Genomic DNA, 19007 nt, shown 5'->3' with positions numbered 1-19007 from the left:
CCGTACCCTTTTATGTAATGATGTTTACTTTGAATTTATATTAGTTCACACAAACACTCCATCCATGCTTTTGTTCCGGCCCTCTGGTCCAGTTTAAGAACCCATTGTGGCCCTCGGGTCAAAAAGTTTGCCCACCCCTGGTCTAAACTCTGTTTCTGAAGCAGCGTCACTGGTGGACTGGGGCTTTGAAAGTTTGCACGCTCCCGCCTGTGATAACATCTGGGGCTTATCATGGCCCTAGAAACATGGATGGGGTCATTCTGATCTTTCGAGAGGAGTTTGTGGGAACTGTTGTTCTCACTGCGCTCGGTTGCATACGAAGCCTTTGAAACTGGACCAATAGGACCATAACTCTCCCGGCTGGGACTCCCCGGCTAGCTGGCACATGCCTGAGGCTTCTTTACTCGGGGAGATGAAATCGAATATGTCAACAGTTCTTTTACAGAAACGTTGCTGGAGGCAGAAGATAATTGCACACAGCTTTAAAAATTAATGTTTTCATTCTTGAGCTTACAGTTTTGCTTTTTTTCCAGGTGAATTTTTAATAGATTCGATTGTCATCCACAGGGGAAATATTTTTCTTCCATTTATGTGAAATTTTTAAAGCTGGGGGGAGTGTATAAAGGACACGTGAATTGCCTGAGCTGGGGGGTGGGGGCATTTTCTTGATCTTGTCCCAGCTTGTCCCTGGGAGCTGGCTGTTACAGTGCAGCGGCAATAGCGATGTAATGGCAGCGAGCTCTGCTGGCAGTGCGGGGAGCAGAACCTCCATGCTGATGGATTTTCCTGTCTCAGGCTGCTCTTTGAAAGGGTCTGTCTCCCCCTAGTGGCCATTGTAGCCTACTGCGTCCTGGACCTGTTTGCTTCTCAAGATTCTTAACCTTGAGTTCCAATTTGTGCATTCGTTTTTTTAAAAAAACAAAACTTATTGAACTGTCACTGGTTAGGAATAAAATACACGTGAGTTGCCCTGACCAGTTTTGCTCAGTGGATAGAGCGCTGGCCTTCGGACTCAAGGGTCCCAGGTTCGATTCCAGTCAAGGGCATGTACCTTGGTTGCGGGCACATCCCCAATAGGGGGTGTGTGGGAGGCAGCTGATTGATGTTTCTAACTCTCTATTTCTCTCCCTTCCTCTCTGTAAAAAATCAATAAAATATATATTTTTTTAAAAATTTCATACATCAGGAAAGGTAGAAAAATGATAATAGATTATCTCCTTCATTCACTCATATATTTGCTCATTCGTTCCATTGATTGCTGTTACTGGAGCATCTTCCGACACCAGGCGTTGTCTGCGGTGATAGGGATGCAGAGTGAGTAAGGCGGGCAGTCTCTGAACTCATTGATGAGCTCATGCTTTTGTGAAGAAAATTACACGGGCAACTCCTACTGCATCACATAAAAACTCAGAGGCCCGGCCGAGTGGCTCAGCGGTTGAGCGTCGACCTGTGAACCAGGTCACGGTTGAATTCCCAGTCAGGGCACATGCCCAGGTTGCAGGCTCAATCCCCAGTAGGGGGACATGTAGGAGGCAGCCTGTCAATGATTCTCTCATCATTGATGTTTCTTCCTTTTTTCCTCTCTGAAATCAATATACATATAGATACATTGGGGCCTTGACTTACGAGTTTAATTCGTTCCGAGGCTGAGCTCATTAACTCAAATTACTGTCAACTCAGTGCAAAAAATCGGCGGAGACAGCTGGTATCTCAAAAAACTCATTAGTCGGGACACTCGTAAGTCAAGGCCCCACTGTATATAGATATGAAGGGAAGGAAGGAAATTGACACAACATGGATTTACTTTAAGGACATTATGCGAAGTGAAATAAGCCAGCCACACAAAAAGCAACTCTTGTAGGATTCTACTCACATGAGGTATCTAGTCAAATTCATAGAAACAGGAAGTAGGAGGTGGTTGCCAGGGGCTGGAGGGAGGGAGGAATGGGGAGTTAGAGTTCAATGCGGGTAGTTTCAGTTCTGCGGGATGAAAGTTCTGGAAGTGAGTGTGAATGCACTTAATGCTGCTGAACTGGACACTGAGAGATGGTTCACAATACATTGTATGTTGTGTATTTTATAAGTAAAACTTGTGCTCTTTAATGGGGCAGTTATAAAATGCTTCAGGTATGTATACGGTATACATTCCATAGCTCTCATGTTCTTGCCACCTCCCAAAGCATTGTCGTGAAAGCCGCCCACCGGAAAGGCCAAGGCTCCCAGCAAGACTGGGCGTCCCAGCACCGCCCCCCATCCCTCCATAAGCCGCCCTCCCTTCCCCCCACTTGAGGAGTCACAAAAAGGCAACTTCACCCGCTTTTCCAGTTGAGGTTTATTCCAGAGCAGTGTTGCAGCAATGCTGACTCAGAACCCAGTCCATTTCTAGAACACCAGTAACAGCTTCCTCTCCCTCCACCCACAGGCAAAGGAACAGAAGCTACCGCCCAGCTGGGCGTCTAGACTTTTGAGGAATCCAGAACACAGTCCTGGAGCCGGGCCAGCCGGGTCTGTGACTCAGCCGCTCCCTGCGCTGCAGACGGGAAAGGAGATGGTGACGGATCGTCCTGCAGCCCGGGTCACGGTGGTGTGGCTGTGGGTCTCCCTTCCTGGCCCTGCGGCTCTGCTCAGACCCACACGAGCAACCACCGTCACCTCCGCACACAGCAGAGGGACACAGATGACACGTGGGTCACCCAGCTGTGACAGCGGCGAGAACCCTGAACCTCCACGTGATGCCCTCACCACGGGCGGGCCCTGCCCCACCTGCTGGAGCAGCCAAGCGAGGCCAAAGTCCTGCCACTGGGGGCGTCACCCTGAAGAGGCTGAAACTGATCCTTTAGAGGAAACAGCAGCTCACGTGGACCAGGGCCTGCGTGTGCCGGGCACCGTGCTGCCTGCGGGCATTCTGTCCTCATAACCCTCAGGTAGGTCGTACCATTGTCCCCATGTTACCGGCTCCAGAGTGAAGCCACACAGCTGCCTAAGGTCTCAAAGCTACGAAGTGACAGGGACAAGCAATGAAGGGGCTCAAAGGTCTGTATGACCTGAGCTTTCAGTGACCCCAGTCCCCCAAATCGCCCCTTAGTGAACAAGGAAATGGGTGGGGGGTGAAATTTGGAGAAAACCCAGTCACCACGGTGATCATCAACCAAAATGCCTGAAGGAGGGCGGGCTCACTCACCACTGCCGGAGCCCCAGCCCCAGCGGACATGCACCCCACTCCTCCCGGGGACGGGAAGTGACAGCCTGGGACAGTCCCTTGGCACAGACCCTGCTCCCACGGGGCCTGTAGCTGGTCCACCTGACATTCATGGCGTCTATAAAGTGCCATCAGCAAAACCAGGGGGCTGAGGGGTGACTACAGCCTGGAAAGAGGGCTGTGCTGTGGGGACAGGGAGTCAGGACAGACGATCCCCACTCCTCAGACCAGTGCCCTCCTGGCCCCCCTCCTGACTGGAGGCCACCCCACGCCTCTCCTCCCTCACGCCCTCCTGTCCTGCGTCTCCCCCTGCCCCCCACTGGAGCCCGGGCCCAGGTCCTCGGGCCAGTACTGGTCCTGCATGTACTGCTCCACGTCCACGCTGCTGTCAGGCTCCCTGTCCTCGGGGCGGGTCCAGAGGCGGCTGGCCTCCTGCTCCCACTGCACCTCCACCAGCCGGTACAGCTCCATGGCCGTCACGGCGTCTTCCACGGACGAGTGTCCGTGCTGGCCCACCTGCGGACGAGAGCCCACGGTCACTCCAGGTGCTGTGCACAGGCCCGAGACGGTCAGAACAGAGCCTCAGCCATGGCAAAGCCAGCTTCTAGCCTGTTCCCTCAAATATAAACGAGATCAAAGCCGCCCTGGGCTTGAAGAGCAGGGGGATGAGGAGGTGACGGACAGTAGGAGCAGGAGTTAGGAGCTGCCCTAACTGAGGCTCCATCTCTGGTTGCAAAGGCAGGCACCGAGCCTGGAGCTGGGGTACAGACCCAGAAAGAGGAGCCTGGAAGAGGTGTACCCCGGGAAGAAGGGGGCTGCACAGGGACGCCCAGGGCTGCGTGTGCATGCAGACCCGGGGCCTGGACTGGTTAGAAATAATGGGGAGCTGCAGGCGCAGCCTGCTTGCCCCCCGCCCCCCACACGCACACACACCTGGATTTTCTTGTGCAGCAGCTGCAGGGCGAGTTCCTTCAGCGAGACCCGGGCCCGGGTGTGCAGGCCGGGCTGGCTGAGGAGGTTGGGGACGTAAGTGGTGTCCCGGGTCTGGCTCCGAGGGTGCACGTACTTGAGGGCCCTGAAGTCGTTGTGCAGGGCGTGGCCCACCACCACCTTGCCCTTCAGGAGCTTGAGGATCTGTGAGCGGAGAGAGGAGTCAGGAAGGCCCCACTGTTGGTGGCCCAGCCCAGGGGGTGAAGATCCCTCTGCTCAGAGGCAGCTGATCCATGAGCCGATCCATGATTCTCTCTCATCATTGATGTTTCTCTCTCACTCACCCTTCCTCTCTGAAATCAATTAAAATATATTTTTTTAAAAATGTAAAATGTTCCAACATGATCGTTATATTAGAGCCTCATTTGAGGAGGTGTGATCTTGCCCTGAGAAACACTAAGTGAATGCAGGAAGCCACACTTGGGGAAGGCACACGCCTCAGACACCCCCTGGGAGCTCCATTCACCTGCGTGAGGCCACAGCCACCTCACCTGGTGCCCCCACCTCCCATGTGATTTCAGGTAACTTCCTGGGTCACTTCACCGGACCCAAGCTCAGCCCTCCTGACACCCGCCTCCAGGAGGAAGCTCCAGGTCTCCTTCCAGGTAAAGTGCCGCCGCTATTGGGTGCGTGTTGTTACTGGGTGTATGTCTGCATTTCTTAACCATCTACCATCGCCAAACTGGGGGACCGTGTCCGGGTGTGGAGGCCAGGCCTTTTTGTTTTTGCTGTGTCGCTATGACATGTTTTGAGTGTTGTTTCCCCATAAGCTCGGAGGTTTTAGTGTGCCCGTTTCCACAGCATGATGAGCTTTAGGCCCACACACCAGAGCCTCCGCAGGCCTAGAGACCGAAGGAATCGGAATCCCAGAGCGATCTGGGGCTAAGAGCCGAGATCAGCAAGGCTTGAGGTGTTTCATACGCTTACGCACGTCTGGGGATTCCAAGTGGTGACTCAGCCCCAGGGCCGCCCTTCCCACCCCATCACTGACCCACAGTCCCCACCCGCCTCACCTCTTTCTGGGCCACCTGGAAGGGGATGGCCTTGCGCATGTGCTGCCGGGTGATGCCGCTCCAGCGAGTGCGGTAGTCCACGATGGGCATCTCAGGCCGGATGTACTTGTCGTAGAGGACGTCGCCATGGTAACTCACCACGGAGCAGCGGGCCAGCTCGCTCACCCGCCCGCAGGGTCCCGTGCCCACCATCTCACAGTCGATAGCCACGCATCTGCTAGGCAAGGGCCCTGCCGATTCCCGGGGGGAGGGCTTTCTGTCGCATGGGGCACCTCCAGAGTCAGCCCTGGGACCCTGCCTCCCACGGCTGGCGGCCTCGGTGCCTGGCGGTGCCTCCGATGGCACGGGCGGTGGGGAGGATGCTGGCTCCGGGGGCGAGCTCTGCAGGCCCTGCTCCTGCAGCAGGGCCTTCCGGGCCATGAACCGCTGGTGCTGCCGGCTCTTCCGCTTGTGCTTTCTCCGAAGCACATCCTTGGCACTCGGGCCGGGCAGCAAAGGGCACAGGCACTGGGCAGGCTCAGGGGCTTCCCTGGATACCATCCCAACCTGCTCACCGCTCAGGGCACAGGAGGCCTGGGAGGTAATCTTCCAGCGGGGCAGCTCCCTGGAGAGAGACCACAGGGCAGAGGGCCCGGGTGAGGATGGGCCGGCCACCTGGCTCCCTCCCTCCTGCAGTGGCCAGGCCCCTGCCCTAGAGCTGGACTGTGTCTCAGGCTCCTGGACTGAGCGAGGACCTATGTTATTAATAATTGCCCTTGTACAGTCAATACCACACACAAGCCTTTCCGTGGAATCACTCCACCTTCCCCACAACCTCAACAGAGTATGATCATCCCCACTAGAGGCCGGTGCCCGAATTCACGCACACGTGGGGTCTGACCGGCCCTCCCCAATCGGGGCTGACCGGGTGGGCCAGCGGGGGGCGGGGACCTGGGAGGCTGGGGGCGCCTCCCTACAACCACCTTCCTCCTGCTGACAAGGCACAGGCTGGGCGGACAAACCCAGCCCGGTGGCCAACAAGGCCCAGACCGAGGCTGACCTCTGTGGCCGGGAGGGCGGCGGGCCCGCAGGTCAGGAGCTGAGGCGGAAGCGGGTCCCTGGCCTCCCTGACCCTGCGCAAGTTTCAAAGCCAGAACCAAGTGGGTAATCGAGGCTCAGCTCCCGTCCCGGGCCGATGACGACGATGATGATGATGATGAGCGCGGCCAGGCCGGGGAGCGGCTTTGCTCCACAGCACGGCCTCCGGGGCGGGCAACGCCAATCTCTCCAGCCCCGGCCCGGCCCGGCTCGGCTCCGGGTCAGAACCGCCCAGGGCATCAGGGCCACCGCCTGCGGGCGGATCCGGGAGACGGTGGGCGGCGCTAGGCCCCCCACTGACAGCGGGTCCTCACCCTCGGCCGGGGCTTCGGGAACCGCGAGGTGGCTGGTTGGGCACCTTCCCAAGGCGGCTTGGTGGCCGGAAACAAGACGCCGGTTTAAAACGCCAGCCCAGACCTAACCGTCCTTTTGGGGACGGGGCTGAGTACCGGGTGTCTCAGAGCGCGCGACCCCGCCCCCAGCCGGGTCCCACCACCGCCCGGATGTGGAGAACCCGGCCGGAGGGACGCCCAGCTCCTAAAGGTCCGCGGGACCAGGCAGTGCCCGGAGCGCCCGCAGCCGCCGTCCCCCCCGCCCCCCCCCCACACACACCCCCGGGATGACGCGCGGGAGGCCGGGCCGCACCCAGGGAAGGGCTGGGGCGTTGGTCACTCCCGGGCCGCGGCGGTCCGGCCCCGCCAGGCCGAGGCCCCCCGCCCCCCGCCGACCCCTTAGGCTCCGGCCCCCGAGCGGGGCGGGGACTCGGGACAGGCGGCGCCCAGGCCCGGCCTACCCACCCGCGGACCCGGAGAGCCGGTCGGCCAGTCCCCCGCCGCAGACCTGGGGTGGACACACGCGCGGGGCCCCACGCGGGGACTCGCCTCGCCCCCGGCCCCGCCGTCCCTGAGGGTCCCGCGATCACCTGAAGGCCGGGCGCTCCCCTCCCGCCCGCACGTGGCGTCCCGGCTGCCGGCAGGTCCCACTTGCCCGGACAAGCCCCGCTCCGCCTCTCCTCCGATTGGTTCGCTGGACTGCAGCGCCCGCCTAAGTCCCCTTTTGATTGGCTCTCTCGGAGAGCCTGGCTCTCTGCGGATTGGCGCGCGACAGCAAAAGGGGCGGGATTCCTGGAGGGGCGTGGTTTGTGCCTCCAGTCGGACGCGCCCGCGGGAAATTTTAAAAAGGCCGGAGTGGAGGGTGGCCTCCTTGCCCGTGACCCTCTCCCGTCTCTGTCCCCCGACTCCAGTGCACCCCGCTCCCTGGGTCGGGACGTGGCCTCCCGTGAGCATTGTGCCCCCAAAGGCAGGATGGCTGGCAGAGTTCACAGCGCTACCTCCTCGGTCGTCGTGGGCATTCCGTGAAATAATATACCGGATGGGCACTAAAGAAACATTTTTCATCAGGTTTGCTCTTTCGGCGCAATTTTTTTTAAGTTTATCCTTTTGCAATACTTTACTCATAAATTCTTACTGTGGCTGAACGCTGGGATACACAGAATAGGATTCACAGTGCCTGACTAGTTGCTCAGATCCGGGCGATGACAGCGTGGTTAACAGATGATCCGGTGCAACCCCCAAAATAACGAGAACAATCATAAACAGTTCACATTTATGGTGAGCCTGTGTGCCAGGCAATATGTGAGATGCTACCGTTGTTATTTCCGCTTTACAGCTAAGGAAATTGACACTTGAAGTTAAGGAGAGCCCTGGCCGGTGTGGCTCAGTCGGTTGGGCGCAGTCCCATGCACTGAAAGGTTGCCAGTTCCATTCCTGGTCAGGGCACATGCCTGGGTTGTGGGCCTTTCTAAGGAGAGGGAAGGAAAGTGTGTATGTGTGTGTGTGGGGGGGGCGGGGGTAGGCAGTGTTCTTGCTGGTTACCACAAAGATCTTGGTGTCAGTATGTTGAATCCTTCCGCATCCGCCGAATTCCTGTGGTGGGTCATCTCCTCTCTGGACAGGAAGTGGAACTTACTAAAATTATTAGAGGTGTTTGTGTGGGTCAGAAGTCCAGGTTCTGTGCTCAGGTTTCTCAACACTGAGATCAAGATATCCCGTGTCCTGCCCTGGCCCCGTAGCTCAGTTGGTTAGACATCATCCTGATACACCGAGGTTTCGGGTTTGATCCCGGTCAGGACACATACAAGAATCAACCAGTGAATGAATAAATAAGTAGAACAACAAATCAATCTCTCTCTCTCTCTCTCTCTCTCTCTCTGTCTCTCTCTCTGCCTCCTTCCTTTCCTCTTAAAAAAAAAAAAATCTCCCATGGCCAGCCTTTTTTTCCTGAAACTTGGGGCCTTCCTCCATGCTCAGTCATGCTATTGGCTGAATTCACTTCCTTGCAGTTGTAGGACTGGGCCCCTATTCTGCAGACGGTCAGTTTGGGATCCATCTCAGTTCCTAAACACGCTACTTTGTCATGTGGCTTTCTCCTTATACCTCAGATCCTTCTCTTGCACTTTTAAAATAGATAACGTTGGTATCAAATTGCTGTGGTATTCAGACTTCATCGCATTCATTTAAGGACACTTTTTCAAAAAGACGGCAATATTGATGATATATCCTTTGTAACTACTTAGACTTATGATAAAAAATATTAGAAAGCCAAAAAGTTAGAAGTCCCCAGGCATACAATAGGGATGGCCCAATACTGGCATCATGACTGTGGGTGGCAGTACCCCCAACCCCGCCAGTAGGGACCTCAGCCTTTTGTTCCTGGGGGTGGAAGTCTCTCCTGCTCCCACAAAGACAGGGGCTCCTAGATAACAGAACCCCCTTTGAGCTGGGACTTGGTGGGAGAAAGCCCAGAACCCAAGCCCTGGCCCTATGAACCCACCCTTTCCTCCCCTACCTTATCAACCCAGAAGCATTCGAGACGAAGGACTTGATCTATATGTTGGGCTTACAAACCATGGTTGCCCCAGTCCGACCGCCATCCTGCCCATCTTGTGTATCTGTTTTGAGGACTGTTGGGGATGCTGCTGGCACAGGTGCAGACGTGAAGGGGGTGTCGATCTGGCCATTTTTCAGAGCAGGGTTTCTCAACCAGCAGCCTGGGCATCACCTGGGAATCGCGTGGGCCTGTTGACTCGGAAACTCAGGGGGTGGGCCCAGAAATCTGACCCTTCTGATTGACAGCTTCCTGACGCATGCTCACGTGTAAGATTTGTTGTCAAGAGTATGAAGCTGACAAAACTCTGGGAGCCAAATGCAAATCATTCATTCATTCCATTCGAGCAGTTTCTCTATCTGCACCCGTGACCCAACCTATCCCCCTATTTTCTACTGATACTCGTTCCATTCCAGTTTCTTGACACACGAAATCTGTGGCTCAGTCTTGGCTGGCTGAACACTGGAATCGCTAGAGGCGCTTTGAAGAATACTGACGCTTGGGCCACACCCCGAGATTCTGACTTAACTGGTCTGGGGTGGGCCCTGAGCTCAGCGATTGTCAAAGCTCACTGGACTGGGTGATCCAGTTTGCTGCCAAGGTCGGGAATCGCCACGAGGGCGCAGTTACCTACAGAGTCCACTAGAGGGAGCTGCTTGCCTGCTCATTCCGGGAGGCAGATGCGAGCCTGGAAAGATGACCGCTAGACCTGGTCCATGCAGTTAAGGTAAGGGGTTACCAGGTGCCCCGACCCCTGGCTTACCAACCCTTTCGTGTTCTGAGAATGTCTGTTTTGCCGATTGACCTAGAAGCAAGCAACACAACCTCTCTAAGCCTTGATTTCTGCATTTTTAAAACCGGGCGGGGGGGGGGGGGGGGGGGAGAGACGGGCTTGGCCTATGTTCATTCTTTCAGTATACATTGAGTCTTGTGACATGGACAAGGTGCTGATCTGGGTATGGAAAGGATAGGCCTTCACATGGGATAAGACTCCGCCATGATAGGGGAGACGGATAGAGAGATAGTGGTTTTCATTCATTCCTACTTCATGGAGGGGGCCTGTGAGTGCCTTGAGCATGCCTCAGGAAGCTGTCAATCAGCTCAGTCCCATTTCTGGGCCCACCCGCCGAGTTTCTGAAAGTCACAGAAGAGGAGGCAGACTACTATTGAGCATGTACATATGCCATTACATATCATGGCTCTCCTCTTGATTACCATAGCAACTAGCATGATTGATGTGACGAAGTCCACTTTACATGTGAGGAATCTGAGGCTCAGAGAGGTTAAGTGACTGGCCCAAAGTCACACAGCGCGAGCCAGGTCTGGAACCCAGGTGTGTCTGAGTTCCCCAACTTGGCCCCCCAGGAAGTGACCAGCTCCCTGTTTTACACCCTGGTTCATATCAACAGGGGCTCTCTTATCCATCTCTCCAGTCAGGCGTGCACCCCAGTTTCCTTCCCAGATGTGTCTCTGAGGCAGGATCTCTCCCCCTTTTGTCTCCACAGCAGCTCTGGATGCTGAGGGCTGCCTGGGAGAAATGGCCCTTCCCTCCTGTTCCCCTCCTGCTCCTGCAGGCCCCTCTTCTCCAGCGAAAGGCAGACACCCGCTGACTCGCACCAATTTGCAGTCTTCTCAAGTGCGAATGAGATTTCTAATGGGACCAGCTGCCTTCTGGCTTCAGGCAGGGCTAGGAGTGAAGAGGACACTAAGAGGCAGGAAGGGGGAAGAAGAGAGCAGTTTGTTGGAGCTGAAGGAGCCACCCGGTAGCAACAGCAGAAGTGAGGGGCTGATTTGACTCAGAGAGGTTGAGTGCCTGGCCAGAGGTCACACAGCGAGCAAGTGGTCCAGGTGGCGGAGCTCAGCTCACGGCTGCAGTTTTAGGGTTCCCTAAAGGAATACAGCTCCCAACCAGAGCTAGATTTATAAAAGCTTTCGTGTTCTTTTTTTTTTTTTCCATCTTTTAACATTTTTTTTTTATTGATTGATCGATGGAAGCATTCGTGTTCTAAAGCAAAGACTCCTCGACTTCTTTGCCTCTGGATGCTGTGATCAGCCCTTCCCTCCTCTGGCCTCAGGGCCCCTGGGTGCCGTGTGCCTGGCATGTGGGTGGAGGAGGAAATACACTTGCAAAGGGGCGGAGAGGGCATTTGAGTTTGTTGCTTGAAAACTGTGTCTCTGAAGGGCCTCCTCCCTGGGACTTGGGGACCAGCTTAGGACCCCGAAGGGGTTGCGCGCAAACAGGCCGGGAGGTGGGGTTTATGATCACTGCTTCTGCTGCCGTGGGGAGCGGCTCCATACAGGTTAGGGGACAAGGCTCCCCCCCACGTCCCCCACCCCCCAGTTTTTCCCTTGGTGACACCTCCGGGCTCGAGGCAGATTCTGGAGCCAAGAAGTTCCCTATGCCCAGGCCCCTCTCCGCCCCGGAGGCACCAGACCAGCTCCAGGCCGCCTGTGTCCGCCATGTGGCTGCCAGGGCACCCAGCATCCTCGTGTGTCCGTTATGAGTCTCTCCTGCCAAACACGACGGGAGCGCGAGCCCCTGGGTGTGGGCTACAGGGCGCTCCCACTGCGGGTGCCCAGCCCCAGCCGGCTGCTGGGCACATCAGTGAGCCATTGAGGGGAACGCTGTCCTCGGTGGGTGTTGTGGTAGCAGCCCAGGCTCCCCCCACCCCGTCCCAGGCTCCCCTTTGTCCTGTTTCAGGAAGATGTCCCCCGGGTGCACTGCCCAGGGGCGTCCAGGGCGGTCTCCAGAGGTGCTTTCTAGGAGACAGAGGAGGGAGGGGGAACCAGCCAGGACCCGCGGGCCACCGCTGCCCCGCCGCCAGGGCCCACACCATGCGGCAGACTGGGACTTGTTGCTGATGCAGCGAGACAACAACAAAATCACTAGTCTTCCAGATGGGGCTGGCCGTCCAGGGCGCCCCGCTGCTTCCCAGAGGCGCTGGGGACCCGGGGCCCGCCCCGTCCCCCAGGTCAGCCGCCCAGCGCCCCCACCGCCCGGCCCACCTTCCCCCCACCTCAGCTGTCTCTACAGCCTCTGCTCAGAACTGTGGGCAGGGTGTTCTTATTTTGATTTTTTCCAGAGTTTAACATACTTTTTTTTAAAAAATTGGTTTCAGAGAAGAAGGGAGAGGGGGAGAGAGAGAGAGAAACATCAATGATGAGAGAGAATCATGGATCGGCTGCCTCCTGCACGCCCCACCCTGGGCATCGAGCCTGAAACCTGGGCATGTGCCCTGAGTGGGAATCGAAAGGTGACCTCCTGGTTCCTAGGTCCACGCTCACTTCCTTTAATAAGATCTTATTTTTGAAAGGAGGCAGGTGCGTGACTCATTTTCCTACCTTTCTTCATTAATCATAAAGAACCTACTATCATGGGGAAGGGAAGGAAGGAGGAGCTCCAGGTGATGGTGACCCCCCTACTCTCTCAGGCCCCCCCACCTGCAGGGCTACAGTCATGGCCCGGGGGGAAACCCTCCCAGTGCCCATTGAGCCCGGGCTCAGAATGGAGAGGGGGTGCAGAACAGAAGGGAGAGGCAATGGGGGAAGGGCTGTGGGTCGGGGGAGGGTGGAATCCTGTCCCTACACCCTCAGCCCCCTCCCCTCCCCACCCCCACCCCCCACCCCCAGGCCGGGGCTAATTTCCCCAGCCCAGGGGCGGATGGGGGAGAGGCCAGGCCCCTCAGCCAGAGCCAGCCTCTAATTGCACTAGCGGGCGTATCCGCTTCTTAATTAGCAAAAGCCACAGTGTCCTGGTGGCTGGGAGAGCAGGGCCCTAATTGTGTTTCTGCAGCAGCTGAAGGATAATTACCCTCCCCTCTTGGTGCCGCTTTTAATTTTTTTTCTGCTTTTAATTGAAAACTCTCCCTCTGTGGCCCAGCCCTCCACCCTCTTGTCTGTGCTCTCCATCCAGAGCGGAAGGAAGGGGCCCCGGGAGGCGACTGGCAGTGCCCAGCCCTTTCGGCGGGCCGCCCTAGACAGGTGGGCCCGAGAAAGCCCGAGGGGTTCTCCTGTGGGGGCTGTTTGGGAAAGGCGCTCCCCAGGAGGCCAAGACCCCTTCTCGCCACCCCAGGTGGGGTGCTAGCTCTCCAACTCCAAGCTGCAGGGAGCGGAGGACCCCCCGCGCCCACCCCCACCCCCACCCTGTCTAACCAAGGGATGGAGAGGAATTTGTCTTTAATTTCTTTTAAGATAAATGCTGCCCGCTGGCGTGGCTCAGTGGTTGAGCATCGACCTATGAACCAGGAGGTCACAGTTCAATTCCCAGTCAGGGCACATGCCCAGGGTGCAGGCTCGATCCCCAGTAGGGGGCGCGCAGGAGGCAGCCGATCCATGATTCCCTCTCATCACTGATGTTTCTCTCTCTTCCTGTCTGAAATCAATAAAATATATATATATATATATATATATATATATATATATATATTTAGAAAAATAAATGCTGATCTCTGGCACCGTTGAGAAAGAGCCACCTCGGGTGTGAGGTCTCAGAGACAAAGACCTGAGGGCTAATGTTAGAGAACAGGGCTCGCTGAGGTACCAGGTGGGAAGCAGAGGAGCTAGGGCCCTGGGGGTGCGCCTAGGAAAACAGGCCTTTTACCGGGAGCTCCGGGTTCAACTTCCAGGTGGTGATGGATGAGCTAAAAAGTGTGACAGAGAGAGTTTGCACAGAAGCCTGCTGCAAGCTCACCAGGAGAGTCGGGACTCTTTGCTTATTGTTACGAGCCAATAAGGAGCAAGGAGCCCGGCCAGGAGACGGAGTCAAGGGGTCAAGAAGGGCCATGGGGTGTGAGTGCAGTAAATGCATTCCCGGTGGCCTTCTCCTTGCAGCACCAAGGGAGATGCACTGGAACCTGACAGTGGGCCCAGCTCTCTAGCATTCTTTAACTCTGGGCTCTTCTGTCTGCGTTGGGGGAAGATGCAGGTGTCGAAAGAGGCTGCTGAGATCTGCCCTCGAGCCCCCCAACTCCCTTTCCCCACTTGTCATTTCTTGCCTCTGAATTTAGAGCCATCCCCTTAGCAACGCTCGTTGCCATGGTTTCCTTCCTGACGGGGATCCCCGCGCCCCTCCTCTCTTTTTCTTCCTGACAGTAATGGGTGAGAGGGATCCTCTGTGCGGCCACTCCACGTAACCATGGTAACAAGGAACCCAGCCTTCATTTATCTTTCGTGGAGGGGGGGGCATAGGAAGCATTTGGAAGGGAGAGGTAGGGCGGGGGTGGGAGGGTCCAGGGCTAGAGCTGCCATTGTCATGAAGAGGAAGTTACGAGACTTCTAGCCCTGCCAGCATGGCTCAGTGGTTGAGTGTCCATCAGGAGGTCACGGTTCGATTCTTAGCAGGGCACATGCCCGGGTTGTGGGCTTGATCCCCAGTAGGGGGCGCACTGGAGGCAGCCGATCCATGATTCTCTCTCATCATGGATGTTTCTATCTCTCTCCCTTCCTCTCTGAAATCAATAAAGATATTTAGGGGGGGAAGGAGAGAGAGAGAGAGAGAGAGAGAGAGACTTCTAATACTCATCAGTAAGATTCAGTTCCAACACTTGTTGAGCCCCTCCTTTAAGCCTAAGCTCTAGAGAACCCAAGGTGTACCAGACATAACCCCCGATATGGAAGGGCTTAGACTTAGAGTCTAGCAGCGGGGCTCCTGGTCCCGCTGATACGCTGGCACCGATGGCAGGTGGCTCTTGATAGCACCATCATGGTGAAGCAGCTGTCCACTCCCAGCATCCCCTGCAGCCAAGAACCAAGAAAAGATGGACCACGGGCGTCTATACTCACATCAGGGCTTCTCCGGGGCCTCGTCAGGGAGCTTCCATCTTGGAAGAGAGGGGGCCTGGACGCGCCTTCCCTTTAGGGATGTGGAGATGAATGCCTGCAGCCCCCCGTAGGGCTCTTTGGCGCAGGTAGGGAGAAAGCACCTGGCCCTGGCCGGTGTGGCTCAGTGGATAGAGCATCAGCCCACGGACCCAAGGGTCCTGGATTCAATTCCTGTCGAGGGCACGTACCTCGGTTGCAGGCTCAATCCCCGGTCCCGGTCAGGGCATGTGCAGGAGGCAGACAATCAATGCGTCTCTTGCACATCAATGTTTCTGTCTCTCCCCCTTTCTTCCACTCTCTCTAAAAAAATAATAATAATAAATACATAAATGGAAAAATATTCTCGGGTGAAAGGATTAACAACAACAAACCCGCCCTGCCCACCTCCAGCGCCTTAAGGGACGGCATACTCTCCAGTTCCTGTGGTCTCCTCCCCGGGGAGTGACGGGTCTGCGCTTACACTGACTTAGAGGGTCCTTGTCTCCATCCATCCAGGTTTCCTACTTGTCCCTGAAAATGCAGATCAGAAGGGTGGCTGTGAAGAATGAGAGTGGAGAAACCAACCAATAAAACACCCCGGGGCCCCCAGAGTTGGGCGGAGTGAAGTCAAAAGCTGAGATGCCTCTTTGTCACAGAGAGAGAGCACAGCTCTTCCTTCTCCCAGCTTCCCATCCTCATCCCCAGTGTTTACCAAACCCCCCGGGGGCGGGGACCAATTCCAGAGGAGAGGACACAAGTCCTGGGTCCTCAGTGGCCGATACCAGTCCCTTGCACTGACTTGGGAAGGTCGTCCCGGTGTATTTTAAAATGATAAAAATAACCCATAGAACAAGGTATTACTCAGGTGTGTTCAAGGAAGCTTCAAATGACAAGGTAGCAAAACGTATTCTTGCAAATCAGATGTAGCCCAGACTAGCTAAAGCTAATCCCAGATCCTGGCTCCCAGAACTCTGAGTTCCACCTGCTGCTACTGGACGGAACTAAGGCAGATGCAATCATTGTGGCTACCCAGCTCACTCTGCTAGTCACAGAGGGGTAAATGGCATCCTCTAATTGGCTGACCAGGGAATACACACCGACCAATGAAAGAATGCTTCTCCCTTCCTGGCCAATAAGATCTCAGTTCTCCTCTTGAAAGGAAAGTAGACCCTTTGTCTATAAAGAAAATGAGCAGAAAGGGAATAATAATATATATTTTTTAAAAGCCACTGTTGCTATGGGACGTTATTGATGTGATCAATGATAGAGAATTCATAAAGGCAGGCACTTCTTTGGGAAGAAAAAAATACAAAAAGCACACCAGCCGTCTGGTCTGGATTAAAAAGAAGTTTCTATATAACACGAGAGGGGGAAAAAAAGTATTTTAATGTAAATATTCCCCAACATGATACCTAGCCAATTACTGGAGGTTTTTTTTTTTCCTTAGCCTTCAACTTAGATTGAAATTATAATGATTTAATATTTTTTATATTAGCGATAGGTGAGCGAAAGGGTGAAGAAGAGGAAAGGAACGAGGTGTGTGTTTACTGACACAGGGAATCCCAGCTAAAGACCGGCTAGTTACCGCTGGGAACATTTCTTTTCTCTAGTCCTGTGTCGTCAAGTCATAGCCCCGCTTCAAACAAGGTTTTGTTGGGGAAAGAGAAATTGAAGAAGTATTCTAGATGGAAGAGTACACAGAACACGGGCTGTGCTATTAACTTCTTGGTGATCGCCCCTTAAATCATGCTGAGTAGTACCGCTGCCGTAGGAGAGTTATGAGTAAAATGATTTCCCACCCCAGGATTGCACATGAACACAGAGAGGCAAGGCGGACAGGTGGAAAGTGGAATCGGTGTTTGTCAATCAAAGGGGAAAGGAACAGACCAGAGGATGGGAAGCTTGGAAGTGTTGGGTTTGCTCATTATGAAGGTGCCGGTGAGCTAGTACCCGGACCCTCCTTCCCCTAATGGGAACCAGAGCCAAACCCAGGAGGCCTCCCTCTACCAGAGACACCTTGGGGACAATTTCCTGGTCTCCCTCCCGTTCACCCGCGAAGAGCAAATGTGTCTTTCTCATTTAAAGGGGGGGGAAGGGGTGGGGATCAACCCCACCATCTAAAGAAAAGACTAAGCCAGTGGTTCTCAACCTTCTGGCCCTTTAAATACAGTTCCTCCTGTTGTGACCCAACCATAAAATTATTTTCATTGCTACTTCATCACTGTAATGTTGCTACTGTGATGAATCGTCATGTAAATATCTGCTATGCAGGATGGTCTTAGGCGACCCCTGTGAAAGGGTCGTTCGACCGCCAAAGGGGTCGCGACCCACAGGCTGAGAACCGCTGGGCCAAAGGACCAATAAAACCCTAATTGTAAATCCCAAATGGCAGGGTAGGACTTGATTACCTCTCTGAAGGGAAGCGGGGTGTGGGGAGGGACGGTCAGGGGGGTAGCTGCCTCCCCAAGCACCTTGACTCCAAAGGAAAAATTCACCCCGGCAGATATTTTGCAGAATCAAGGTGCTCGTGTATAATTAGTGGCCCAAGCCCCTGCATTCGCTGTAACCCAGGCAACAGGAAGCTGAGGATGGTTGCCTGGCAACCACACTCTGGCGCTGTCCGCTCTCCTCCTCCCCACTTCCCTTAGCCCTTTTGTGATAAGGTCTCCCCCCTCCTCCGTGGCCGTTTCCTCCCCGGCAAAGCAGTCAATTCTGTTCCTCCTGCAAAGGGCAACTTGGCCTCCTTTGGCTAAAAATGCGGACCTTGGTGTTCATTTTGGACAGAATGCATCTACACCCAGATGAAATATGCTGCTTACTTTGGGCTCCATGCCTCAATGATCCTCTACCCTCCATCCCACGCTTTTTCCTTCCTTCCTCCGCGAAGGCGTTTGGAGATTGTGGGGAGAAGGGGAGGAGGAGGAGTGGGGGCGGGGGTGCGGAGAACACGACTCGGAGGCGGCGATCTTTCACAGCACACAGGCCCTGGGGTTCCCGCTTGGCCCCTACACTCACCACTCACAGACACGCGCCTCTTTGCTCTTGGGCACCAAGTTATTCCAACTGTTCTTAGCGAAGGGGCGTGAGGATGCCCTCCGAGGACCCGACACCTAACCCCCTGGAGAAATAGGGAGGATGACTCCCCCTCCCCGTCCTCACCTCGTGGCCTCCTCCGCGTAGGGACTGGGGGACCGCGAGCCCGTACGGTACCGCGCGGAGCTGGGCGGCGTATAGGCGCGCGGAACACACAGCCTGTGCGCTCGGCGGCGTGGCGCTGTCCAGCCCCTGGTGCTGAAGCTGGAGGCTCCGATTCCTCTCCGAGGGCCTCGGGGGACCTTCCGCAGCCGAGTCTGAACTTGGCTGTCGGGACCCTCAGGGTCGACGCTCGGTCCGCCTGGGGGACAAGGCGAGGCTAGACGTGTTTGCACCAGATGCGCCCACCCCCCTGCAAAACGGGCTCCCTCCAGGGCGCACCCCGCGCGTTCCCCCTCGCCCTTCCCCGGGTTATTGGAAGTCTTGGCCGCAACAGCAGAAGGTGGGAAAAGCCCTTCGCGCGGTGAATACCCAGCTGCCTCCCGGCACTTCCCACGCTTCTCCTGCGCCCGGCTCTCCCGCGTCAGCAGGCTTAGTCGGGGACTCCCCGCGCTCAGATCTCGTGGCGGGTAAGGAAGGGAGGGGAGCCCTGGAACCCCCAACCCGCCGCTTTTCTGCGTGCAACCACAGGTCTTCGGCATCTGGGTCTGAGGAGCGAGCAGCGCGGGAGACGAGGCGGCGGTGGGCTCGGGGAGCCTGGGTCCGGACCGCGCGCGCGCGTCCCTGAGGCTGTGGAGCCGCGCATCTCCGAGGGGGAGCCCGACCGAGCCCCACAAACGGCAGGCGGGTTTTAGGGGTTTAGCATCGCCGTGTGGGTGGGCACGAGGCCTAAATGCCCTGCAACTCGAGCTGGCCGAGGACCCCTAGGAGCGCCAGCCGTCGGGCTGCGGAGCGCGCTCCCTCTTCCCAGGCGCCCTTCCCGCCTTCCCTCCTCGTGGTGACTTGGGCGG

General features: G+C 56.1%; 2 protein-coding genes across 2 annotated transcripts in view; one reads left to right on the top strand and one right to left on the bottom strand.

Annotated features, from left to right (window-relative positions):
• Nucleotides 1-2317: 2317 nt before the first annotated feature.
• On the bottom strand, nt 2318-7256 carry AEN (apoptosis enhancing nuclease). The gene is made up of 4 exons (XM_070400767.1): nt 7202-7256; nt 5203-5806; nt 4133-4333; nt 2318-3715 (listed from the first exon to the last, which is right to left on the bottom strand). The coding sequence occupies exons 2-4, from the start codon at nt 5740-5742 to the stop codon at nt 3482-3484; spliced, it is 975 nt and encodes a 324-aa protein (XP_070256868.1). The 5' UTR covers nt 5743-5806; nt 7202-7256; the 3' UTR covers nt 2318-3481.
• The window catches only part of DET1 (DET1 partner of COP1 E3 ubiquitin ligase), a 37544-nt gene continuing 23259 nt past the window's right edge, over nt 4723-19007 (top strand). The window contains exon 1 of the mRNA XM_070400766.1: nt 4723-4794. The gene's annotated coding sequence lies outside the window, so the exon portion shown is untranslated. The remainder of the gene's footprint in view (nt 4795-19007) is intronic.

Source organism: Myotis yumanensis, unplaced genomic scaffold (genome assembly GCF_028538775.1).
Source record: "Myotis yumanensis isolate MYYU_CA2020_CCGP unplaced genomic scaffold, mMyoYum1.0.hap1 SCAF_20, whole genome shotgun sequence".
NCBI classification, from domain to species: Eukaryota; Metazoa; Chordata; class Mammalia; order Chiroptera; family Vespertilionidae; genus Myotis; species Myotis yumanensis.
This window is presented reverse-complemented; position numbering and strand designations above follow the sequence as displayed.